This window comes from Lynx rufus, unplaced genomic scaffold (assembly GCF_022079265.1).
Source record: "Lynx rufus isolate CCGP_SWC_20201006 ecotype Redwood Valley unplaced genomic scaffold, mLynRuf1.p SCAF_7, whole genome shotgun sequence".
Classification (NCBI taxonomy): Eukaryota; Metazoa; Chordata; class Mammalia; order Carnivora; family Felidae; genus Lynx; species Lynx rufus.
The window spans coordinates 89698404-89725698 of record NW_025814889.1 but is presented as its reverse complement, the minus strand read 5'-3'; the positions used below and the strand labels follow the sequence as shown (position 1 = coordinate 89725698).

Below are 27295 nucleotides of genomic sequence, written 5' to 3'. Positions count from 1 at the left end.
ATACTCTGTCTCTCTCTCAAAAATAAATGTTAAAAAAAATTAAAAATTTTTCAACATTTATTTATTTTTGAGAGACAGAGCACTAGTGGGAGAGGGGCAGAGGGGGGGAGAGAGGGAGGGAGGGAGGGAGAGAGAGAGAGAAAGAGAGAGAGAGAGAGTGTCCAAAGCAGGCTCCAGGCTCTGAGCTGCCAGCACAGAGCCGGACTCAGGGCTCAAACTCACAAACCGTGAGATCATGACCTGAGCCAAAGGTCGGATGCTCAACCGACTGAGCCACCCAGGTGCTTCCAAAAAAAATGTTAAAAAAATTTTTTTTTCAAATGTTTATTTCGTTTTGACAGAGAGACAGAGCATGAGTGGGGGAGGGACAGAGAGAAAGGGAGGCTCAATTTAAAGCAGGTTAAAAGCCCCAGGTATTATGTTCTTGAATGACAAAGCTAACCAAACTTGGTGACTATAGCAACTAAATAAAAAAGAGATCTGGCCCTACTTCAGTCTCAAGAGAAAGAATTAGCAAAATTTGACTGAAACTCCTACACAATAATGAATCCAGCTGTTTGATTACTGTTTGGATTCCAGCCCTGTTTTTTTTTTTTTTTAATTTTCTAAAAATATTTAAAAAAATTTATTTATTTATTTTGAGAAAGAGAGAGAAAGAGAGAGAGAGAGTAAGCGAGCATTTGTGGGCGGAGGAGGGACAGAGGGAGAGAGAGCCCATGCAGACTCCACGTTGTCAGCCCAGGGCCCCGACTTGGGGCTGGATCTCATGACTGAGAGATCATGACCTGAGCCATTATCAAGAGTTGGACGTTTAACTGACCAAGCCACCCAGGTGCCCCTAATTTTAATTTTTTTAAACATTTTTTTAAATTTTAAGTACGCTTCATGCCCAACGTGGAGATGACCCTGAGATCAAGATTCATTGGCTCCACAGACTGAGCCAGCCAGAAGCCCCTCCAGTCCTGCTTTTAGAATAGAAACACTTTTATTTTTCCCTGACAAAATCCCTACCTCTGACCACTAGTTAGGGCTGTGGTCTTAAACTTTAGTCGTTTTTATAACATTGGCCTTGGAAACCAACTCCCTTATCTCATAATTCTAGTTCCACCTTTTACCAGTTTTGTAAACTTAACATCCTCTGAATGTTCGTTTTCTCACTGCAAAATGGGGTTTATAATAACTACCTCATATATATAGTACTATATATTTGCCATGTTCCATAAACTGTGGAATTATTATTCAAATTATTATAGGTACTTTTTCTCCTCCCCAAACTTCTAATAAGCAATTTGAGGCAGACATAATTACATATTTATTTATACTCAGTCTCTACTTGAAGCCTAATTATTATCAGATTAATATTAAATACACTTGGAATCACAGCCAGTTAGACCAACGTATGTCTTAAGGAACACTCTTCTCTATAGACTCCAGAAGGACTGGAAAGCTAACTGTAAGAGAGAAAACCATAAAGGAAAGTATAAAACATAGGTGAGTATTTGATTTCAGGGTACAGAAGACATTTCTAAGCATAAAGGGAAAAAATAGGACAAAAGTTGACAGCTGTATCAGTTAGAAATTTTAAGTTTCTATTTGTTTTAAAAAAACACACAGAAAAGTTTTCTATGAATTACAGCATTGTACCATAACCTCAAAGACAATGAAAGGCATAGATAGCCTGCATAGGTGAGCTAAACTGAATACCTACTGATCCCCCTTCCCCATTTGAAAGTCTTTCACAGTTTTCCCTGACAATCTGTCCCACATCACCCATCATAATAATCTCAAAGAAAAGATCACTCACTCACAAAATAAGACTCTTCAGGTTGACCTGATTATTTACATAGGTACAGCAAGAGTGTTAATTTACCAGATAGGCCTCCTTAAAAATACTTTGCAAAAACTTTTGTCTAGAAGTTTTTATGAATGTCAGGTTCGACTTTTAAAAGCCTTTATTACTTGCTTTTCCTAGGCTAGGGAATCAGGCCCAAGAAGCTCCACCAGATTTCTCTTGTAGTACCTATAAATTTGAGTGAATTTTGAGGTCCTGAAAATTTCTTGATTGCCTGTCCTGCTAGGAAGTAGTCTTCTTAATACCTGTAAGCCAGGTCTCTGGGCTAGTTTTCCTGGGAGGGCGTGTAAGGACTGGTTCCATAAGTACAGCCAAGCGTTTGGCCCTTAAAATGGATTGCCATACCTGGTTAAATGAGTGTCCTTCTTCTTTTTTTTTTATGTTTATTTATTTATTTTGAGACAGAGGGAGACAGAGAGAATCCCAAGCAGGCTCCATACTGTCAGCACAGAGCCTGACACGGGGCTCAAGCTCATGAACTGTGAGATCATGACCTCAGCCAAAACCAAAAGTCGGACACTTAACCGACTGAGCCGCCCAGGCGCCTCAGAGTGTGCAGCTCTTGATCTCAGTGTTGTGAGTTCCAGCCCCACGTTTACTTAAAATCTTAAAAAATATAAATTGAAAAGAAGGGGGCTCCTGGGTGGCTCAGTCGGTTGGTTAAGCATCCGATTCTTGATTTGGGCTCAGGACATGATCTCCCTGTCTGTGAGATCGAGCCCGGAGTTGAGCTCTGCACGGAAAGCACAGAGCCTGCTTGGGATTCTCTCTCTCTCTCTCTCTCTCTCTCTCTCTCTCTCTCTGCCCCTCCCCCACTTGTGCTTGCATGTGTGTGCTCCCTCTCTCAAAGTAAATAAACATTAAAAAAAAATCTTAAAAAAATAAAAAAAAATAAAGTATTAGATGTTAAATTTTCTTATTTTGGGGGGAATTATAGAACTTTCATTCTTATATAAGTGCTTATCTCTATAGGTCATCAAAACAGAAGTCTGTTTAATTAATTTATTAATACCCTCTGGAAAGAGGAAAATGTAACCCACCAATGTAATCAGAGGTAAAGGCTTTTCTGAATTGCAGACACCTAGATAAAGAGCATATAATTTCACAAGAAACTATATGTAAACATAGAAACACAATTTCACTGGTTGAGATACATAACAACTGTTCTCTTTATCAAAGGGTGGTAATCAGTTGCATTTTACTGGACACAATCAACTTGTATCAGTATGAACTGGAATAATTTGCACTATTACCAGTTTTCTACCACTTAGCATGTTGTTGTTATTTTTTTTTTTTTTCAAAGTAACCTCTAGACCCAACATGGGGCTTGAACTTACAACCCGAAGATTAAGAGTCACATGCTCTACTGACTGAGCCAGCCAGGCACTCCTACAATTTGCAGTGTTTTAAAACAGCTCAAAGACAATAAATGATGGAGAACAGCTAGATCATCTTTTTTGCCCATTTCAAAGCCTCTCATAATTTTTCCTGGCAAAGGCAAGAGACAAATATAATACAGAGTTACACAAAACAAAATCTTAGCCATATGTGTAATAGGATTCTAATTTAAAAAATTTTTTTTAATTTTTATTTATTTTTGAGAGACAGAGGGGCGCCTGGGTGGCTCAGTCGGTTAAGCATCTGACTTCAGCTCAGGTCACGATCTCGCGGTATGTGGGTTCGAGCCCCGCGTCGGGCTCTGTGCTGACTGCTCAGAGCCTGGAGCCTGTTTCAGATTCTGTGTCCCCCTCTCTCTCTGACCCTCCCCCGTTCATGCTCTGTCTCTCTCTGTCTCAAAAATAAATAAACGTTAAAAAAAAAAAAAAAGAGACAGAGACAGAACACAAGTGGGGGAGAGGCAGAGAGAGACGGGGACACAGAATCTGAAGCAGGTTCTAGGCTCTGAGCTTTCAGCACAGAGCCCAGTGCAGGGCTCGAACCCATGAATTGTGAGATCATAACCTGAGCCAGAGGCGAATGCTTAACTGATTGAGCCACTCAGGCGCCCCAGGATTCTAACATTATAAGGATATCTTTGAAGGTCTCAAATAGCTTAAGGTGTTTCTGAAAAATATTGCTCAGAAGAGGATCCTTTACTAATTATAAACTTAAAAAATTTTTTGAGAGAGAGAGAGAGTGGGAGGGAAGTAGGGGCAGAGAGAGAGGGAGAGAGAATCCCAAGCAGGTTCTACATTGTCAGGGCAGAGCCTGACAAGGGGCTTGAGCTCACCATGACCTGAGCCAAAAATCAAGAGTAGTACGCTTAACCTATTGAGCCAGCCAGGCACCCCACTAATTATATAAACTTTTATTATTAATGAAAGCACATCCTTTGAACACCTCTATTGGACTATGCTTCGTTACCTTGGTTTGAATTACTCTATATACTTGAAAATAATTTCAAAAGTTAAATTCGAGTAGATCTTGATAGCTTTTCATTAATTTATCTTCCTATCTTTAATTCCTCTGAATTAGATTTTTAAATTATTGCCATTATTTGATATTTCCTTCCTATATTTGTGAAAAGAGAATGATGAAATTGAATGATCACAGGAAACATTTTTATACAAATTGTAAGTGCTTGTGAAACGTCTATAGAGGAGGGGCGCCTCAGTGGCTCAGTCCATTAAGTGTCAGACTTCAGCTCAGGTCATGATCTTGCAGTTCACGAGTTTGGGCCTCTCATCGGGCTCTGTGCTTACAGCTCAGAGCCTGGATCCTGCTTTGGATTCTGTGTCTCTGTCTCTCTGCCCCTTCCCTACTCATGCTCTGTCTCTGTCTCTCTCTCTGAAAAATAAATAAACATTAAAAAAAAAAAAAAAAAAAAGTCTATAGAGGTATTCCCCCTGATGCTTGGATTAAAGGTTTTAAATATGCCTCTGGTGATTCTCTGGCTCTACGCTTAGCTTCACAGTCAGATGCTATTGCTGCCTACCTGTCATAAAAAGGGAAGTAGAGATGATCTAAAAATCCTAAGTATTTATTGAGAACTTTTCTCTTTTTAACCAAGAATAGAATATCTTAAAAAAGAATAGAAAATGGAGTACTTTGGAGAGAAGAGAAAGCTATTTAGGAGCAGGAAACTTCCAATAATTCACACTTAGATGTTTGTATTCCCAGAATCTTTGTACACTGTTCCCCACAAATGGACATTGGGTACTACATAGAAAAATCCTAGGTTAAACCCATTAATTTTACATTTTTAAGATCTTTTAAAAAATCTATTTTCAAAATGAAAATGGGGAGGGATATATTTTAACACACAAAAACACAGTTTCTATTTATTTCGCAATCCTATAGTGTAAATAGTTACTTCAGTTCTGCTGCTGAGCACATTTTTAGTAAAGACTAAAACAAATAGGGGAAGAATTGAGAAACCTGACCAAGAGAAAAGATATTCCAGGAGGAAAAAAAAAAAAAAGAAAGAAAGAATGGAGTTTAAATTTGCCCTAAGCTTTAGGGGATTTATTTAAAAAAAAAAAAATTTTTTTTTTCAATATTTATTTTTTTTGGGGGGACAGAGAGAGACAGAGCATGAACGGGGGAGGGGCAGAGAGAGAGGGAGACACAGAATCGGAAACAGGCTCCAGGCTCCGAGCCATCAGCCCAGAGCCCGACTCGGGGCTCGAACTCATGGACCGCGAGATCGTGACCTGGCTGAAGTCGGACGCTTAACCGACTGTGCCACCCAGGCGCCCCATAGGGGATTTATTATCACAGGATAAAGTTGTATTTGTCCTCAGTCAGTTCAATTTTTTTTTTCCAGATTGATGATTACCCACAATTTCTGAGTCCACCAGCCAGAGAAACCAACCAACATATTCGTATCATCTATTCTTCAACTGTTTTGAAAAAAGAGTGTGAAAAATCAAAAGGTGTCAAGAAATTCTCATTTCCATTTCATCCATCTCATTTCCATTTAATTGCCGCTTCTAACAACAAAAAAGGTATGTAATATATTTCTTAAAGTGACACAAGAAAAGATGTATTTCATTATGAGACAAAAAAGAATGTTCATTTTTTCCTCCCCAGCTTTACTGAGGTATGATTGACAAATTACAATTATATATAAGGTGTCTAATGTGATGTTTTGATATATGAGTACATTTGAAATAATTACCACAATCAGGCTAATCATCTCACATAGCTGTCATTTTGTGTGTGTGTGGTGAGAACACATTTGAGATCTATTTCCTTTGCAAATTTCAAGTATACACCATATTATTGTTAACTTTGTTCACCATGTTGTGCATTTTGGTCTCCAGAACTTATTTATTTTATAATGAACATCTATCTTTTGACTAACATCTACCTTTTTTCCCTAAGTCCCAGCCCCTGGTAACTACTGTCTTACTACCTGTTACTATGAGTTTGTCTTTTTGTGCTGGTTTATTTCACTTAGCACGATGTCCTCCAGGTTCACCCATGTTGTCTCAAATGGCAGGATTTCCTGGTTTTTATATTTTATTTAATTTATTTATTTCTTAAGTACTCTCTACACCCAACATGTGGCTCAAACTCATGACCCCAATATCAAGAATCAGATGCTCTACTGACTGAGCCAGCCAGGCACCCCAGGATTTTTTTTTCTTTTTTTAAAATCTAAATGTGTGTGTAAGGATGTCTGCTCCACCCCCCCTCCCAATTTTATTTATCCATTCATGTATTCCTGGACACTTAGGTTACTTCCATGTCTCGGTTGCTGTAAATAATGCTGCTATGAATATGAGAGTACAAGTATCTGAGATAATGACTTTATTTGCTTCGGATATAAACCCAACAGTGGGAATGCTGGATCATATGGTAGTCCTATTTTAGGTTTTTGAAGAACCTCCGTACTGTTTTCCACAGTGGCCGCACAAATTTACATTCTCACCAACAGTGCACAAATGTTCCCTTTTCTCTACATCCTCATCAATACTTGTTATCTTTTGACTTTTTGAGGTTAACTATCCTAACAGTTGTGAGGTGGTATCTTGTGGGGTTTTTTTGTTTTGTTTTGTTTTGTTTTGTTTTGTTTTGTTTTGTTTAAATTTGTCTTTGAGAAAGAGAGAGAGACAGAGAGAGAGATGGTCAGGGAGGGGCAGAGAGAGGGGGAGACAGAGAATCTGAAGCAGGCTCTGTGCTGTCAGCGCAAAGCCCAATGTGGGCTCATGAGCTGAGCAGGGGTCGGATGCTGAACCAGCTGAGCCACCCAGGTGCCCCTCACTGTGGTTTTGCTTTGCAATTCCATGATGATTAGTGAGCTGACCCATCCGTTCTTGGCAGCATAGTGCCTGGGCAAAGCTTGCCATACATGAAGATATGTAGAAAGTAACCAGAAATATTGTGAACCTGGCTTTAGGAAAACTCCTGATGGTCATCTCTTTGAATCTTGGCTCCCACAAGCAAGGGAAGCCACAGGGTCCTACCCTGAAAAATATGGTTTATTATGGTTATTAACAGCATTCAGTCTTCATTCAGAAGTATTTGTTGGGAACCTTTTCACCCAAGAACTATGTATGCTTCACACCTAGACAGAAAGATGAAAGGCCATCTTTAATTTTGTTTTCAGGGAGCTCAGCATCTGATGCAGATGATTTTCCCACTGTGCCCAAGGAGATCTAGAAATCCACAATGGGATGGAGAGAGAAGGGGAGGATGAGGAGTCAGGGCTCCTGGCGCACATCCAGCTCAACTAGAGCTTACTTGCTTTTATGCTTCACATTTTGGGCTTTATGTTAATGTTTCTGATGAGTATGTTTTAAAAACCTAAGGATGAATAGATGAAAATAGAACATATAGTTCAGCATTACACTGCTTATTTCATGGTCTTATTTATATAAGTATATGAAATGTGTATGTACCTAAAGGAGCCCTTTAAGCTATCAATCCCCATAATTGGCAGAGAAGAGGAGGATGGGCTTTGGACCGGCCAAACCCACATTTGAATCCTGGCTCCCACCTTTCCCAGCTGTGTGACCGTCTACAAGTTACAACCTTTGTGAGCTCCAGTTTCCTGGTCTCTATCACTAGCTTCACAGGGTTGTTGTATTACATGAAATGATGTGGGCAAGGCAGGGCACACAGCAGCAAAGCAGTCAGCTGTTAAGATGGCATCCTTAGCGGAGAAGAGGGGCAGAAGGAAGTCTGACAGGGCTCCTGGATAAGTCCTTCCACTTCTGGCCTCTAGCCAGAGTAGCCAGACCAGCCCACACCAGCCAATTCATTCTTCACTAGACTTCACTCCAAGTCAGACTCAGAATTCTTAGAGTATTGAATAACTACAAAGTGTGAGAAAACTGTCCAGTGTTTGTACACTCTCATGGATAAGCACCTTTCCACACTGACACTCTATGGCATGGCAAGTATTTGTAGGAGTTGTAATTAGTCTTATTAAATCCCTGGTTGCTCACCAGGTCTCTTGTCACACTAATTAGGGAACCTAACTGGCGTTGGCTGCCTTAAATGCCTATTTATCCTTGTCCACGAGCATAAGTATTCTTGGATTTTTTTCCCCCAACATGTATAAGAAGATAAAAACGCACATTAAAGAAGCTGATGACAGGTAAAAGTTTTATAAAATTTAAGTTCTTAGAAACTTCGCAAATGATGTTAAAAGCAGGGAAAACTTTTTTTAAAAACTTAGCTTGTGTTCATGTGCATGGCTGGTTCATAAACTTATAACTTTCCCCCACTCCCCCCTCCTTACTTTATTCTCTAAAGGTTCCATCTAACACTTTATACAATGAGTTTTGAAAACACAAAACTGCCACTGTCACAAGGAGTCATACCCAGCACACCTTAGAGAATAAAAAACGTCCCCTCTTCCAGCATGCCAACAGCAATGTGCTCTGATTCCTGTTCTCTGCCAAGCTGCTTGTTCCCTGGGTTGGGTATGACTACATACCCAGGACCGTCATGATTCACCTCCCAGACAGTCTGTAATATGTGGTCCTGAAGCAAGAGAGAGGCTCAAACCTGTCTGACCATCTACTTGAAAACAGTCATTACTGTAGCCATTAGTGTTAATCATGATGATATCATGGCTAGAGAAGTAGCACACATTAACTACTGAGCATCTGAATAAAGATAATTATTAGAACTTACTCCAAACCTCTAGGGCGAAAGCCTAGGGAATATTTGTGTCATGTGGCAAAGGAGCTTGCAATCAAAGCAACTGGATTATCTTAACAAAAGAAACTCAAAAGTGCAAATCATTTGTAGTAAAGATACTTAGTTTATTCATTGCATTTGCAACAGGATTCCTAATTAAGCCCTACTTTTCTGGAGATATATAGAAAAAGAGGCTTTTCTCTATGCGTCCTTACATGGGTCATAGGTAGCACTTTAAATTGTACTTTTTATGTGTAGCTCGAAGAGGATGGTTGTTTAACTCTAAATGAACAATGCTGATGGGAGTAGAGCAACAGTGGGGCACTCACTAGCTGCTAAAGCTCTAGAATGAATTGGGTTATTAGCCCTTTAGTTTCAGGTACATTCTTTTTTTTTTTTTTTTCAACGTTTATTTATTTTTGGGACAGAGAGAGACAGAGCATGAACGGGCGAGGGGCAGAGAGAGAGGGAGACACAGAATCGGAAACAGGCTCCAGGCTCTGAGCCATCAGCCCAGAGCCCGACGCGGGGCTCGAACTCACGGACCGCGAGATCGTGACCTGGCTGAAGTCGGATGCTTAACCGACTGCGCCACCCAGGCGCCCCAGTTTCAGGTACATTCTTGAACAGCACTATCCAGTAGAACTTTCTGCAATGATGGAGATGTTCTGTATGTAGAATTATGTCTAATACAGTAGCCAAGAGCCACCTGAGCCACTGAGCACTTGAGATGTGAGTAGTGCTAACTGAATTTCAATTTAATTTTAATTTTAATAGCCACAGGTGGCTAGTAGCTATAGAAATGGTCACTGCGGTCCTAAAAGCATAGAAAAGACCTTAATGGCTTTAGAGTATATTTTGAAACACTGGCATAGCATGAAGTAGACTAATCCTCAAACCAGAATGAAACATAATAATTTGATGAAACATAGACTGAACCTAGGTTTTATATAAATATATGAGATTTTGTTTTATACCGAAAACCTATATATTTTCTAAAACCAAGATGGGAAAAACTAAAGCGACAAGGCATTGATGAGTCTCTCAGGCTTAGTGGATAGTTTTTACGTAGGCTTGGCAGTCTTCCTCATAGGAATAGGGTTTTGATAAATATAACTGGACATCTTGCAGGTAAGAAAGCACTGTTGTGGTTTTTTTTATGTGTGGGGTTTTTTTTTTTTTTTTTTTTTTTTTGTAGCATCCTTTCTAAAAAAATATTCCTCAGGGGCGGCTGGGTGGCTCAGTCGGTTAATCGTCTGACTTGATCTCGGCTCAGGTCATGATCTTACAGTTTGTGAGTTCAAGCCCTGCATTGGGCTCTGCACTGATGGTGCAGAGTCTGCTTGGGATTCTTTCTCTCCTTCTCTCTGCCCCTCCCCTGCTTGTGTGCTCGCTCTCTCTCTCTCTCAAATAATAAAAATAAACTTAAAAAAATGTTCCTCAGCTGACCAGCACTACTGAACATGCCATCAGATATCCACTGTGCTAAATGGTGGAAAAACTTCATACCTAGGCTACTGAAGAAGACTGTAAACTGCTGTGTGCACATTAGAGAACATACTGGAACAGACAGAGGATAGGTCTCGTCTGTTATCTGTATTCAGGCTCTCTTGTCATTATGGCCTTGTATCTGCCAGACTCTGGCCACTGGCATCCAGGAGATCAGAACTCCTATCCGATGCAGACACAGAGACCATAGCTGTACTTCATTTCTCAGTGGAGATCACAGCTGATCCTGAGATTCTCCACACCATTGTTACAAATGAAATTTAAAGCTAACATAAAGAGGCATGGACATAGGCACTAAAGTCATTTTTGGTCATAACTTTTTGATGACGTCACACGAAAAAGAGAAAGTTCAAGGTTGGTTAGTGAACTTGGATGAAATGATGTTTAAGAGACAACTTACATTCATTGTTTAGGGAATACGAACTTCTAATAGAAAAGCCTCAGTGATTTCTTGCCCCCTTCCAGTATGCTGACAGTGCTGTGCTCTGTTTCTTTCCAGCTCTCCTCCTAGCTGTTTGTCCCCTGCAGGAGGTACTGCTATATCCCCAGGACCCCTGTGGTACACCTCCCACACAGTCTGTAATGTGTGGTCCTGAAGCAAGGGGCTCAAACCTGTTTGACCTCTGCACCACAAGCGCTAATATGTTCTACCTAATTCCAGCAATGACCAAAGGCATTATTTGTATCAAATTTAGTACCCACATTTGTGAAATGCCTACTATTAGAAGTGTCTATGATGACTGGAGTCTTAGACTTATGTAGAGGTTTTTCACTTGCAAGTAGAAAAAACTGACTCATTTTGGAGTCTATGTAATTAGTAAAAATTATTCACTTACAAGTAGGAAAAACTGATTGCTTTTGGAGTCTCCTAAGGAATCAAGAGGGGAACAGAAGGACCCAATAGTGGAAGACCAGAAACCCAGAGGCCTGTTCCTGAGCCTGAACAGCCTGTGAGAGACTTTCTTCTGGATGCAGCTAGTTTCAAAGACTCCTAGCTCAGCCTCTCACATCCAAATGTCACAAGTCCAGAGGGAGACGTTGATCAGCCTAACTTGGATCAGAGCCAACCCCTAGACCAGTCAGCTATGGCTTGGATAGGGGTGGATCCAGATTTTGTGGGGACTGAAGCTCATACAACGTGCAGAGCCTTCTTTAAGAAAAAGAGTTAAAACACCAAATAGAATGACTGCAGCACTCCCAAGATAGATGGGCAGAAGAAATCACAAACATAGAGCGTTTGTGGACACTCCCAAGAGAAGAAGTGAGACAGAAGGAAAACTGAAGTGGGAAGAGCCTGTGGTCTTGAATGACTGTGGTTAACATGTCTTCCCTTTGCAGATCTTATAAAGACATTTGACCATTGGCACACATGGTCAGGGCTTCTCCTAAGACTTTGGAAGGAACTCATACAAATGAGGGACCCTAGAGCTGAATCATCACTTACTTCATCAGAAGGAGCAGTCTCTTTTTTTAAAAGATGGGCACCTAGGCGCCTGGGTTGAACGTCCGACTTCGGCTCAGGTCATGATCTCAAGGTTCATGAGTTTGAGCCCCTCATTGGGCTCTGTGCTGACAGCTCAGAGCCTGGAGCCTGCTTCGGATTCTGTCTCCCTCTCTCTCTGCCCCTCACCCACTTGTGTGCTCTCTCTCTCTCTCCCTCTCACAACTAAATAATTAAAAAAAATATTTAAGGGATGGGCATCCATACTGTGGAAGAGGACACTTCCTCAAAGAAAGAAGGCTCTGAGAAGACCACATGACAGATGACCACTACAGTTTGATCCTTCCCATAGTCCCCCCCTGCAGCTGCAGTTTCCTACTTTTTTTTTAAAGATTATATTTTTTGGGGCGCCTGGGTGGCTCAGTCGGTTAAGTGTCTGACTTCGGCTCAGGTCATGATCTCATCGTTCATGGGTTTGAGCCCTGCATTGGGCTTTGTACTGACAGCTCAGACCTTGGAGCCTCCTTCAGATTCTGTCTCTCTCTCTCTCTCTCTCTCTCTCTCTGCCACTCCCCTGCTCATGCTCTGTCTCTCTCTCAAAATTAAAAAAATTTTTTAACCTTTATTTTTGAGACAGAGAGAGACAGAGCATGAACGGGGGAGGGTCAGAGAGAGGGAGACACAGAATCTGAAACAGGCTCCAGGCTCTGAGCTGTCAGCACAGAGCCCGACCTGGGGCTCAAACTCACGGACCTGAGCTGAAGTCGGCCGCCCAACCGACTGACCCACGCAGGCGCCCCTCTAGCTATCTTTTTAAAGACCCCATCCAGCATCACCTTTGGCCCTCTGAGGTGACAGGGTTCTTTCTCCCAGGCATGAAGGGGCCTTGGCTCCTCTCAGATCCATGACAGTAACAGAGAATTGTGCAAAGCGTTCAAAAGGAATGGGGTCAAACTCAGTGAAAGCACACTTAAGATTTTGGTTTCATATTATGTAAATTTTACCTCAAAAGAAAAATAAACTGACAAAAATTAAAAGGGAGGGAAGAGGACAGAGAAGAAAGCAAACCGAGACAGGAAGCAGCTGACAGCCAGCAAAACCCCCGAAAGGAATTCTCTGTGGGAGCAGGGCTTTCTCGCTTTTCCCTCCCTGGCTCTCTGTATGGCGTGCGCATCCCTGCAGGGATGGGGAGGAGGTTCGACGGGGCCACACCGAGGTTCCCTTGGAGCCTAGAAAGTAAGGCTAGTACTGACCTCTTGAAATGGCCTGTGGAAAGGTCCATTAGGTTCTTGTTCCGAATACTTATTACATACTGTTATTATTTGTTCCTCCAAGCAAGCAAACAAAATACACTTACATAATTAGGAGGACATGACAATTTTCTTGATGCAAGTTATGATCTGTTCTCTGATTTTTACTTTAAATTAATGTTTATTGTGTAACTACTCTGCCAGGCACCACGAGTCACTTTTATACACATTATCTTATTTTCAATCACAGAATTATCTTTCTTAATTAATTAATTAATTTTTGAGAAAGAGATAGAGACTGCCAGTGGGGGAGAGGGGCAGAGGGAGAGAGAGGGAGAATCTTAAGCAGGCTCCAGGCTCAGCACCAAGCCCAACATGGGGTCAATCCCACAATTCTGGGATAACAACCCAAGCAGAAATCAAGAGTTGGACACTCAACCGACTTAAGCCACCCAGGCGCCTTTCATCTTCATTTTTATAAAGTAAGATACTGGGTCCAAAATGATAAAGTAACTGGTAAAGTCTTGTAAATTGTAATGTTTTACAAGGGTCTGAGGTTGAGTACATGTTTTAACATCAAAGCCAAAGTTCCTTTTGTTCCATCAGGCTGCCCAGCTTATCATTTGGCCTGTTTGTTTTGTTTTATTTTTTAATGTATGTTTATTTTTGAGAGAGAGAGAGAGACAGAGTGTGAGCAGGTGAGGGGCAGAGAGAGAGGGGGACACAGAATCCGAAGCAGGCTCCAGGCTCTGAGCTGTCAGCACAAAGCCAGATGCGGGACTCAATCTCACAAACCGAGAGGTCATGACCTGAGCCGAAGTCAGATGCTCAAATGACTGAGCCACCCAGGTACCCCTGCCCAGCTTATAATATGGGACTTGCAAGTTTTTGTGGGGATTTATGAGCAATCATCAATTCAGTACATATAACTATATCTTCTTCATAAAATCAAATTATGTGAAGTATTAAATGATTTTTTTCTTTTTCTTTCTTTTTTTCTTTCTTTTTAGTTGAAGAAGAGATTAATGGCCCTGTCTTTTGGAGAGGCAAAGAGCCCCGAAGTTTGAATGAATCCTCTCTCAGGTGAGATTTTGTTCAGAGCATGTTTTTAATTTGCTGACTAAAACTTATTTTATATTTCAATTTGCTCATTTTAATGCTTTTTCTCTACTAATGGCTTTTGACTGAGTTTTATTTCATATATATAATAATGAAGAAGATATTTGGAGAGAATGTTCTTCTAAATTCAAATCCAGTTAGTTTAGATAGTAAAGTATAACATTTCTTATGTCAATGAAATATATAGATTTTACAATATAAATAAATAATTTATTAAAATTAAATTCAAATACATTCATAATCTCTTGTTCTGTGTAGGGCATGATGTTAGGCCCTGTAAAGGATAGAACGATGAGTAAGGCATAGTTCCTATCTTTGAGAAGCTGATTTCAACCAGAATGTGTGACATTTGCATAAACATAGATAACACAGAGTGCACATATTAAGTGTCTTCAGTGAGTTCGAGCACCACATCGGGCTCTCTATTGTTAGCACAGAGCTCACTTCAGACCCTGTGTCTCTCTCTCTCTGCACCTTCTCCCCTCTCAAAATAAATAAACATTAAAAAAAAAATAAAGAGGGGAAAGGTAATATTCAGTTGTGGGGAGAAGTCAAAATGCCAGAGTGATGGTGAATTTTCAGTGCACACGGAGAGGGAGATCTTGCAGCTGGAAGGGATAAAAAACAAAAGACAACAAAAAAAGGAAGGTAGAGGCAGGAAAAGTAGAACATGTTTTAGGAAAGGTAAGCAGTCCACAGTGATTTAAAAATAGAATGGGGGTGCGCCTGGGTGGCTCAGTCGGTTAAGCGTCCGACTTCAGCTCAGGTCGTGATCTCGCAGTCCATGGGTTCGAGCCCCGCGTCGGGCTCTGTGCTGACAGCTCAGAGCCTGGAGCCTGTTTCAGATTCTGTGTCTCCCTCTCTCTGCCCCTCCCCCATTCATGCCCTGTCTCTCTCTGTCTCAAAAATAAATAAACGTTAAAAAAAAAAAATTTAAAAATAGAATGGGGGGGGGGAGCCTGGCTGGCTCTGTCAGTAGAGCATTCACCTCTTGATCTCGGATTTGTGAGTTCAAGCCCCACATTGGGTGTAGGGATTACATAAAAAATAAAATAAAATAAAATAAAATAAAATAAAATAAAATAAAGTAAAAAAAATTAAAAAAATAAAACAGAACAGGAATACCAGGTATAAGGTTAAAAAGTAAAACTGGGCCCATGCTTTGGAGAGTCTTAAAAGTCCAAGTGAAGACTTTATGTGTCATTTCGTAGATTATGAGGAAACTATTGACAAATCATCAGTTGTGCTGTAATCCATTTGAAGAAGGAAAAATCAGAGGTTGGTGGGAAGTAATGAGAACCTGAACTGGACTAGTGGTAAAGGGAATAAAGAAAAAAGGATGGATGGAAGACACATTTCAGAGGCAAACTCTACAAGACCGGCAAATGAACATAAGAGACAGAGAGAGAGAAGCTGCTGTGGTTTCAAGCCAGGGTTACTGTAAGGTGATGTCTTTCAGGGAAATAAGGATGACAGGAGGGTTCAAGCCCAAGTACTGGTTTAGACAGGTTAAGCTTGAGGTCCTAGTAGGCCTCAGCTGGTGAAGTTCATCTGGCAGTAAAAAATTTTAGCCTGGAAGGCAGGAGAGAAGGCTGGATGTAAATTAATTAATTAATTAATTTATATTTTAGAAAGTGAGAGAGAGAGTACAAGCAGGGGAGAGGGACTGAGTGTGTGTGTGTGTGTGTGTGTGTGTGTGTGTGTGTGAGAGAGAGAGAGAGAGAGAGAGAGAGAGAGAGAGAGAATATCTCAACCAGGCTCCATGCTTAGAGCTGACCCGATGTGGGGCTCAATCCTAGGACTCTGGGATGAAGACCTGAGCTGGAATCAACAGTCAGATGCTCAACCGACTGAGGCATCCAGGTGCCTCTGGATGTAAATTTAAAAAGGATGTCCTGGGGCTCCTGGCTCACTCAGTCAGTAGAACACACTGATCTCAGGGTCGTGAGTTCAAGCATCACACTGGGCATAGAGCTTAAAGAAAAAAAAATAAATTACAAACAAACAAACAAACATATAAACAAATAAGTAAAAGGGAGCTCCATAAGCTGCAGAACCTAAAGTATGATTCTGTTGCACACCTTAAGTATCTAGACGTTAGGAGGAGGAGGGGAGCACAGGATCCGAAGAGCTGCAAGTCAGGAGAAATACTGGCATGGAGAAAATGAGTGTGGGTTGGGGACCTGAAAGGTCATGGCATGGGGGAAATATCCAAGTTAGGAAAACACTGCAAAATACTATAAAGGAAACATGAAGCCCTAATTGGGAAGTGTCCACAAAGCTGTGCTTTTCCATACAGTGCATTAACTTAGGTTATTGAGGGGAGGGGGGTGTTTTTCCACTGCACTTTCTTTCAGTAACCTTCTCTTGTTAAACAAGATGACCTACAAAATCTCTTCTAAACCCGAATTTCATTATTGTAACTTCCTATCTCACACGAAAAAAAACTTGGCTTAGGAAGATGGATGCATAGATACATATTGGTTGATCGAATGATGTATTTGTTTATTTATTACTAAGAACACATCACCAATTTACAGAATTTTAACTTTATGACCAACTATTCTGGACAAGAAAACTGGTGGAAACTTGGCTACAGTAACTAGCTCTCTTAAAGGTTTTTAAAGTTTAAGGAGTTACCTTCAGAAATGATCTCTTGTGTTCCTGTCAGTGTTCTCAAGGCTTTGGAGGTTCTGATTATATTTGAAGCTGGAACATCAGGAAAACTTAACTGGCTAAGACAGGACTGACCAGTAAGTGTTCTGTTCTGCATTGCAAACCTTAGCTCAGAAAGCACTCTGAGACCCCTTTGTAATGCTGGGAGTCGGGGAGGGGCCAAAGAGCTTGAACCACTGAATCCCTCCACCAGGGTTTCTCAGTAGGGTGCTGTCCGGCATTTTGTGTGGGACCCCTCGTTGTCATGCAGAACACCTGCCCATTGTGGGATTGGAGCGTCCCAGGCTCTTGTCCACCAAGTGCCTGTAACACTCTCCGTGCACTGTGGCAACCACACATTTCCACTGGAACCACCCCTGCTAATTCCATCTATTGGCAAAGCTTGTTTGCATTTCCCCCAACCTCTTTCTCCCTTCTCTCTGCATTCCTCTATCTCACCTTCCCTAGTAAGCATCCTTGCTCTCCCTAGAAATTCTGTGCGTGGGTTTTCATTGACACTCCAGTGTGATAATGTAATAATACAAATCTAAGATGGTTCCTCCTTAGGGGAACCTGGGTGGCTCAGTTGGTTCTGTGGGTTCAGTGTTGGACTTCGGCTCAGGTCATGATCTCAGGGTTCGTGAGTAATAGCCTCACCTTGGGCTCTGTACTGACAGTTAGGAGCCTGCTTTGGATTCTGTTTCCTTTTCTCTCCACCCCTCTCCTGCTCGTGCACACATGTGGTGGCTGTCTCTCTCTGTCAAAATAAATAACTAAACTTAAAAAAAATAAAATAAAATGGTTCCCCTTTCAGTGGGACTTCCATTTTAGTAGGCATGGAAACCAGAAGCTCAAGGAGAGAAGCTTTATTAGTAGTATTTTGTTTTATTGAGGTTACATTGACACATAGTAAAGTGCAATGAAGTATCAGTGTGATATATTTTATCATATGTATCACCATAATCAACATCTGTTGCTCCCTGGCTGCACTGTGGCCTGGAAACTTTGTAAAGGCAGGAAGCTGGAGCAGTTGTTAGGTCTCACCTTGTTTGTTTTCCTACCTCTCAGAGATGACTGTCTTTGTTGTCCAGTGTCTAGTGTCTTTTTAACAACATTTCTTTTTTTAAAATATTTATTTATTTTTGAGAGAGAGAGAGAGAGAGAGAGAGCGTGAGAGAGAGCAAGCACAATGGGGGAGGGGCAGAGAGAGAGGGAGACACAGAACCTGAAGCAGGCTCCAGGCTCTGAGCTACCATCACAGAGTCCGATGTGGGGCTCGAACTCAAGAACCATAAGATCATGTCCAGTGTCCAGGGTCTTAAGAGCTGTTTTTATTTTTTTGTACATTTTTCCCCCAGTTTTTTTTCTTTTTCTTCCTTTCTTCCTTTCTTTCTTCCTTCCTTCCTTCCTTCCTTCCTTCCTTCCTTCCTTCCTTCCTTCCTTTCTTTCTTTCTCTTTCTCTTTTTTAGGTGAGAGGGCATATCTAGTCCCTGTTACTCCATCCTGGCCTGGAACAGAAAAAAAAAAAAACCAAACAACTAGCAGAATTTTAATCTTTACACTCGTATATATGGAAGGGGATCTGGATTGGTTTCAAATCCTTCCTGGAGCCAGGGATAGCTCCAGAATTTTCATAAAAGAGATTCCATCAAAGAATGCAGCAGAAGATGGGGGTGGTTAAGAAACTTTTCTTCCTTTGGTTTTATGTGGTATATGAATTTATTTTCAGTGGTTGGCTGGGAAGCTATTGAAGATCTTAGGGAATGAAGGGCAGCAAAGCCCGCTTTCCCCTTGGCCTCTGCCTTTGGGAGCCTGCTGTTTTAAGGCCAATTCAACTTACCAACTCCAATTCTAGACTATAATAATGAAGAAACCGTGAAGCTCAGAAGGACCTCAATTATCGGACTTGCAAAGGCCAACTATTCTGCCTTTTACAGGAAGGTAAAACCACACCCTTTCAGGCAGCTTTTTCAACAAAGCTAAATGTCCAAAACAGGTTAGTTAGAGAGTCAGTTCAATAGGAGAGCTCATTTCCCTAACTACCCCTGCTGTTTGAGGTTAGATAGGCTACGGGGCTTGAACTTGCTACTCAGGGAGCCAGAATCTGGGATGTTCATTGCTGCTTCCTGGTGTTGTTGCTGCTTTGAGATGAGTATACCCTCTTTTATTTTTTTTCTTACGCTTATTTATTATTGAGAGAGAGAGAGAGAGAGTGCACACACAATCTAAAGCATGAGCAGGGGAGGGACAGAGAGAGTGGGGGAGAGAATCCCAAGCAGGTTCTGCACTGTCGGCACAGAGCCGGATGTGGGGCTTGAACTCACGAACCTTGAGATCATGACCCGTGCCGAAATCAAGAGTGGGGCCTGTAACCAACTGTGCCACCCAGGTGCCCCAAGATGAGTATATACTCTTAATGCGTGCTGGCTGGGCCACATGAGGAGATAGCGCAGAGCAGGGTGTGGGACGAAAGCTCACCTGGAATAAGAGCAAAAATCTATGGTTTTTTCAACCATAGATTTTCAACTGGCCTCAAGTCAGAATCTCTCAAGCGTTCATGGAAAGTTCAGACTTCTGGCCTCCACCCCAGACTACTGAGTCCTAAGCTTTAGGGATGGGACTCAGCAGTCTGTTTTTGGTAGCTCCCGAGATGATGCTGTTAGCTAGCCACCACGGTTTAGGAAATCTTGGGCTAAACAGTCAACGTATTCCTGAATTACTGAGATTCCTGTGTTCTGTACCCAGGACATGTCTATAATCCCTCAACTTCTGTTTTCACTGCCAGTCCTCTGATACAAGCAACTCTCCTCTCACCTGGATTTGCAACACCTCTCTCTGCTCTCCCCCATCTCCACTGTCCGTACCTGCTGTGGTTGGAATGTTTGTGTCCCTCCCAAATTCCTGTGTTGAAATCCTAACCCCCAAAGGTGACGGTATTGGTAGATGGGCCTTGGGGCAGGGGGGTGGGGGGTGGGGTGCTTTAATCTTGAGGGTGGAGGCCTCATGAATGAGATTAGCGCTCTTGAGAAAGAGGCTCCAGAGAGTTCACTAGCCCCTGCCACCAGGTAAAGACACAGCAAAAAGGAACTGGCTGGGAACCAGGAAGAGTGTCTTTAGCATAAGGCAAAACCACACTAGCACCCTGATCTTGGACTTTCCAGCCTCCAAAACTGTAAGCAATACATTTTCTGTTGTTTATAAGCTACCCGGTCGGTGGCCTAACTGCTTTGAAAGTAGACCCAAACAAGCTAAGACAGTACCTCTCCACCCCTGTCTGAATCCATTACTCACCTTAAAGCCAAAATGATCTTTTTGCAAATGTCTCTTTGCCCCAAAAATAAAACTTTTCACATGTCTGAACAGCCCAGCATGCCCTGGCGTTTACTTATGTCTCCAGCTTCATCTCAAGTCACTTTACCCCTTGCTTATCACACTGTCTAGAGCACCTCAAGCTTTTTCCACTGCAGGGCCTTTACACTTTATTTCCCCTCTTAACACTGCTTTTCATGTGGCTCACTCTTTCTCATCCTTCAGGTCTTAGCTTGAATGTCCACATCTCAAAAAGGTCTTGCCTGATCACCTGTCTGAAGTATATTACCCTCCATGGGGTGCCTGGGTGGGTCAGTTGGTTAAGCTTCTGACTCTTGGTTTCGGCTTGGGTCATGATCTCATGATTTGTGAGTTCAAGCCCTGCATCAGGCTCTGCACTGACAGGGTGGAACCTGCTTGGGATTCTGTATCTCTCTGCCCTTCCCCTGTTCTCTCTCTCTCTCAAAAATAAACAAACATAAAAAATGAGGTATACTACCCTCCAACAGATGCACACAGGTTTTACCAGAGTACTCCCTTTGTTTCATAGCACTTTTATAAACAATTACCTATCAATTGTTTATTGTCTGTCCTCCCACTAGAATGTGAGCCTCACGAGGACAGGGACCTAGGTATTCTTGCACACTGTATATTTCCAGTGCTTGGCCTAGTGTCTGGCATATAGTAGCTGCTTAATATTTGTTGAATGATTAATCGTGTTCTTTACGACCTAGCCTGGCTTGCATTATATAGGCTTGGGGAAGCATGATCTCATCTAAATCCATGTAATAACAAAGCACGTTTTGAAGGGGTTGATGCATTTCCAATGTTGCCCTAAGTGCTGTGCCCTAAGAACTTTAATTAGTTCTGGGAGGAGGGATCTCTCTGCTGTCTCATGGTACTAAGTCAAATTCCTAACATGACTTTCATAACTAGAAATACTGAGGGAAAGGCAATGCCACTGATAGCCACCCACATGCTCTCGGACTCAATATTCTTCATTCCACACTTTGGCATACGAATGCCCCAGTTTTTCTACACCACTCTGATAGTCTCATTATTTTCCTCTAATTTAGAAAAATAGGTTTCTTTCCTTTTCTTTCTTTGTTTCTTTCTTTCCTTCTTTCTTTCTTTTCTTTCTTTCTAAGTTTATTTGTTTTGAGAGAGGGGCGGGAGAGAGGCAGAGAGGGAGAGAGAGAATCCCAAGCAGGCTCTACACTGCCAGTGCAGAGCCTGAGGTGGGGCTCAACTTGCAAACTGAGATCCCGACAAAAGAAGCTTCTAATTAATGTTTGCAGTAGTTGTCTTAGTTTATTGTGGGGGTCGGAACTCTATTAGAAGTAACAGAAATCCAACTTAGGTTAAAAGGGGATTTTATTGGAATAACTGGGACCACTCATATAGCTCAACACTCATTCAACAGATGTATATAGAAATAGACATAAATACAGAGACAACTGTAGATTTGTCTATCTACCACTCTAATCTGGCATGCTTTAATTACTGGGCTCTGTATTCAATTTTAATTATTATTATTATTTTTTATAAAGGTTTTCACTTTTCAAAACAATGTTTATTTATTTTTGAGAGAGTGCAAGTGGGAGAGGGTCAGAGAGAGAGGGGGACAGAGGATCCAAAGCGGGCTCCACGCTGACAATGGCAAACCCGATGTGGGGCTCAAACTCATGAATAGTTAAATCATGACCTGAGCTGAAGTCAGATGCTCAACCGAATGAGCCACCCAGGTGCCCCTTCACTTTTTTTTTTAAAGTTATTTATTTTGAGAGAGAGAGAGAGAGAGAGAGAGAGAGAAAGAAAGAGGGGGGGGAGGCACAGAGAGAGAGAGGAAGAGAGAGAATCTTAAGCAGGCTCCACGATGTCAGTGCAGAGCCCCATGTGGGGCTCAGTCGCGTGAACGGTGAGATCATGACCTGAGCCAAAATCAAGAGCTGGACACTTAACCTACTGAGCCACTCAGGTGCCCCTGTATTCAATTTTAGATGTTCAGTAGTGAGCAAAGTCAGCAAAGGTCAGAAGCCAAACAGCAGAATGTAGGAATGGTTTGAGATTGAGGCACAGCTGGAACTGGGGACTTGAGTGGGCACAGAACTTTGTATCGTCTGATGTAGGTGGATCAGCCTCATTTTTTTCTCACTGAATACCATGTCTTTTGAGGCACAATAAACAAAGTTATTAAATTCACATTTTGCCTGTCTTAAATTCACATGTCACAGCTCCCATCACCAGATAAAGGCTAACTCACACACCTTGCATAAAATTTAAAAATCCTGCGAAGGTCGCTCATGCCTAGCTTGAATAAATGACTCACTGATGAAAAATGGCCACCACAGCCAAGAGGTCAGTCTTTAAAAGCACAACAGCTTCTGTGTGCTCCATGTGTGGAGGGAAGGAGTAGTTTCCAAATAAAGGGGCTGAGGAGGGAGCTAGGTCTGCTATCCATCCCATAGTTTTCTAGCACTATCATCTCCATGATTAAGCACAGGAGTCAAAAGCATAAACAAAGAGCAGGCTGGGATAAAAAACAGTAATTAGAGGACTAAAGACTGTTATCATGTGCAGAGCTTTGAAACGCCTCTGAGGTGTAAAGTTTTAGGCCTAATTATGAGAAGCTGCAGGTCATAAGAAGGATGCAGTTACCTTGGGACATCAGACTTACATAAGTATGATTGCTTTTTAGGGCAATAGTAAACAACAGGTCTTTTAACACCTAAGGGATAGAAAACAGATTAGTGATCTCTGATAATGAGATTCAGTATTTAGGTTTCTCTGTCTTTAGTGTAGCTCTTCATTAGTGGATAGTTCCGTGTTCTCATATGCATTTTACAGGAGAAAACCCAAGGAGATATTTCAAGTAGAAACAGAGTACTGTGACCTACTTAAGAGTTCCCTAAAGCTGCAGGGGGAAAAAAAAGACTGCATATTGCTTGCGAGTGTAAAGAAACAGAGAGGAAGGCTGAGATCAATAGAACACTTTTACAGTGCCAGCTCAGAGGAAGATTTATACAAATTTAATTGAGTTCACCTTGAATAATCCATGAGGAAAAAGAAATTGTGCCAATGCTTAGCCCTCAGATTAGGTCTGGTTTGCCCGTACCCCCTAGGGTGGATTCTGATCTGAATTTACATCTATCTATAGCTTCTACTGATATTTGGCTATCGGAAATTTAAAAGGAGAGTTTCTAACCACAGTCCATGGCAAGTGAAAGGATGAGCTTTTGGAGAAACTGATCTGTTTAATAAACAGAAGTAGAGGGGCACCTGGGTGGCTCAGTCGGGTAAGTGTCCAACTTCGACTCAGGTCATGAGCTCATGGTTTTTGAGTTTGAGCCCCACATCGGGCACAGAACCTGAAGCCTGCTTCGGATTCTGTGTCTCCTTCTCTCTCTGCCCTTCCCCCACTTGTGTTCTGTTTGTCTCTCAAAAATAAATAAATGTAAAAAAAGAAGTAGACCTGACAATCCAATAAAATGAGAATGTGCTATGCCACTAGCAAAACAGAACAGGGGATAAAACCCAAGAACATGAACCTTATATTTTTCTCTAAGAAGCAACACTTCTTGATAGAAAATAGAGAAAGGGAGTTGTGCAATTTCTCTCTGTCTAGCACATAAACATGCAAGTTCTGCAGCTACACTGGACCTCAAATCTGGACTGTGCCTTCGGTGATTTAACCTTCCCAGACTTCACTCCTCACGAGTAGGATGGAGCTCCTGATAGTACCCTGCTCACAGGGATGATATGTGAGGTCTAAATCATGTACCTGTAAAGTGCTTAAACTGTGTGTGACGCTTAGCCCTTATTAAGACTTAGCTCTTTTGTTATTGCTAATTACCAGTATGTCAGCCACTGAGCAATAATTTATTCAGCATCCTCAGAATGCTTGATCAAGCTTTGGGACAGAATAGCTTTCTTCTTTCCAACTGTCACTAATAACACTACTATATGTATGTATGTATGTATTCTGGGGGGGGGGGGGGAGAAGGGCAGAGGGGCAGAGGAAGAGAGAACCTTAAGCAGGCTCCATGTTCAGTGCAGAGCCCACGATCCTGGAATCATGACCTGAGCTGAAATCAAGAGTTGGACACTTAACTGACTGAGCCACCAAGGCACCCCAATGCTACTGTATTTAAAAAATAAAAATGCTGTTGTACAGTAATTTGGCACAAGGTACCATCTATATTAGTTTTCTAAGAATTTCTTGCACAGTAGGTTGTTATAATTCTATTGGAGGACCAGTCCCTTGTCTATGTAAATATACTATATGGGTAAGTATATGAATCCAGAATGTTTAGAAACTCAAGAGAAAGGATTTGATCAAGGCCTCCAGAAATAAGGGTTTTTATAAGTTTTTATGTCTTCATCATTCTCAAAATTGGCTCTGAAAACATTAAACAGATATATTCTTGTGCACATAATTTGCTCACAGCTTATCATTATTAACAAAGATTCATTGCTCAATTACACATTTATAAAAACATAAAGATCCATTTATTGAGCATTGGGGTGGAATCAATATTCATTCTTCTCCCCCATCACTCTCTTCCTCTTCCTTTTCCCTCCTCCTTTATGGACTTGTCTGAAAACTTCCCTGGGATAGATACTCAGGAGCAGAATTGCTTTGTTCATTCTATATATGAATTTGCTTGTTGGTTTTATTTATCTTTTTTTTTTTTTTTAGAGCGTGTGAGTAGGGGAGAAGGGCAGAGAGAGAGAGAGAGAGAGAGAGAGAGAGAGACAGAGAGAAAGAAAATCTCAAGCAGGCTCCATGCTCAGCACGGACCCAACACGGAGCTGGATCCCATGACCCTGGGATCATGGCCTGAGCTGAAATTAAGAGTCGGATGCTCAACTGACTGAGCCACCCAGGCACCCCTATTTTTTTAAGGGTTTTATTTTTAAGCCTAAGGGTTTGGCAAGGGGTGGCTGTTTAAGTGAGATGGAACTTGGATGAATAAATTGGAATGACCACTTTATATGGGTGTGTGCACATGTACCTGCAACACTGAGCTGTGGGCTGGAACTCAACACAGTTCATAATCTTGTACAGATAATAAATGAATTTTATACCTGTTTTAAAGTTAATTTAAGGACTAATAAAAACAAAGTGGCTTTCCACTTTCATGAAGGTTCCAATCTAATAAGGGAGACAATATATTTTAGCATAAAATGATAAACCAGTAATTCAAGGCCATATAGGGTAATATTAATAGCTAAGCACCTACTGAGTGTTTCCAGTGTTACAAACACATTGTATGTATTTTCTTATTTGATCCTCACAAAAAATTTTTGAGATTGGTGCTATTATAGGTTCCTATTTTAAAATTGGGACATTGAAGCTTAGGTCAACCCAAGTCACATTACCCCTGAGGGGCGGAGCCACGATTGGAACTTAGATCTCATCATATCCTACAACTTCTTAGCCTCTACCACTTGCTTCCTCATGCAGCAGAGTAGAGGAATGGTCATGGTAAGGTGGAGAATGGGCACGGTGAGGGTGGAACTCAGGACTGATTCTGAAAAATGTGCTGACACTATTGGAATGACACTGGAAAAATCAGAGTATTAGCAAGACGTGAATCAGAAAAAAAAAACTTAAGAAATCTCACTTCAAAAAAAAAAAAGAAATCTCACTTAATATCTCCATGTGAATAATTTTTTCTTCATAGGATCCACCAGAATTGCCCAATGAAAGAAGAGTCAGGTTTCAAAAGCAGAATGAAAAGTTCTTACATTGGAAATATTGGGGTTTGGTGAAGCACAGGCACAATACTTTAGATATAGAAAGTGCTTCTTTAAATGACATTGGGTACAGTTTTATTTCTGAAAGCAGAAAAGTATAATGAAGTATACCGTACCTCCACTAGGCCAATGGGTAAGCATGTGAGGTTAAATCACTCCCTTCTCTTGATAAGCATTCCTTTTGGGGCACCTAGGTGGCTCATTTGGTTGAGCGTAATCTTGATTTCAACTCAGATCATGATCCCAGCGTCATGGGATGAAGCCTTGTGTTGAGCTCCATGCTGAGCATGGAGCCTGCCTAAAATTCTCTCTCTCCCTCTGCCCCTCTCCCTTCCTCTCTCTCTCTTTCTAAAATTAAAAAAAAAAAAAGTATTCCTTTTATGTGAAAATATTTACTTACTTTCAAAGTCTTAAACTGCTGCAGTTGGGCCACCAGATTCCCTTTGTCCCTTACTGTTAAGTTCTGAATATTATGTTTACCGCTACATTCTACCTGACAGGTACCACCAAGAGGTCAGCACACCATCCACAGACTCAACCTTCTGTCTTCCTTCAGACCTCAAGGAGCCGTCTCTTCATGGCCAAAGTGCCTTTCGACCCTTACCCACCCCCTCCAGGAGGAGCTGTCAATCCACATCAGCTATGGGAAAGGTTGTCACCTTGCCATCTTGCACAACCAACACGAAAGAACCCAAGGCACTGTCAGATCACAACGGTTCTCTAAGTGAAGTCCCTTTAAAGGGCAATGGGAACGGAAATGAGTTTTACTCAGGAAATTCCTCCCTGGCTTCCCCTTTACAGAGCAACCCAAACCTAGAGAAAAAGGCGTTGGAACTTCATTTGTACATTATTTCTACAACCTCATCGATATTTCTGCACTTAAAAAGTTCGTGGACCAATTATATTATAGTAAGTGTCCTCATAAGGTAACTTTGGCTGGAGTAATTTTTAAAGCCAACATGCCTTTCCTGCTTTCCAAAATTTAGCTTTGGAATTTAATAATATTATGAAAGACAAACACACTGGACAATTGAGGATATGATTCTGTTCAGGCTATTGCAAGATGGAAAATGCTTATTAATGAGTGTCTTAAAGAAACAGGGATGGACCAGGGGTTTTACAGAGGCAGGTAAACAAGGGAGTCTCCTGGCAATCACGGAGAAGGATGGACAAGGTCTTATCTTGGAATATTCGTGAGCAGGGTGGTCTTTTTCAGTTAGCTGGGATGTTTTCTCAACCATTTCTGCTTTTAGAGAGCACAGAGCTCAGATAAAGTTCAACACTGTCAATATGTCTCTGTATTTC

At 41.5% G+C, this 27295-nt stretch overlaps 1 protein-coding gene and 1 long non-coding RNA gene across 4 annotated transcripts in view; one reads left to right on the top strand and one right to left on the bottom strand.

Moving 5' to 3' along the window:
* LOC124501521 (uncharacterized) overlaps positions 1-27295 on the bottom strand; it is a 121132-nt gene that overhangs the window by 26121 nt on the left and 67716 nt on the right. The window lies entirely within an intron of this gene.
* CUNH12orf56 (chromosome unknown C12orf56 homolog) overlaps positions 1-27295 on the top strand; it is an 86645-nt gene that overhangs the window by 22797 nt on the left and 36553 nt on the right. The window contains exons 2-4 of the mRNA XM_047065770.1: positions 5619-5799; positions 14158-14230; positions 26491-26899. Coding sequence (XP_046921726.1) covers positions 5619-5799; positions 14158-14230; positions 26491-26899 — 663 coding nt within the window. The remainder of the gene's footprint in view (positions 1-5618; positions 5800-14157; positions 14231-26490; positions 26900-27295) is intronic.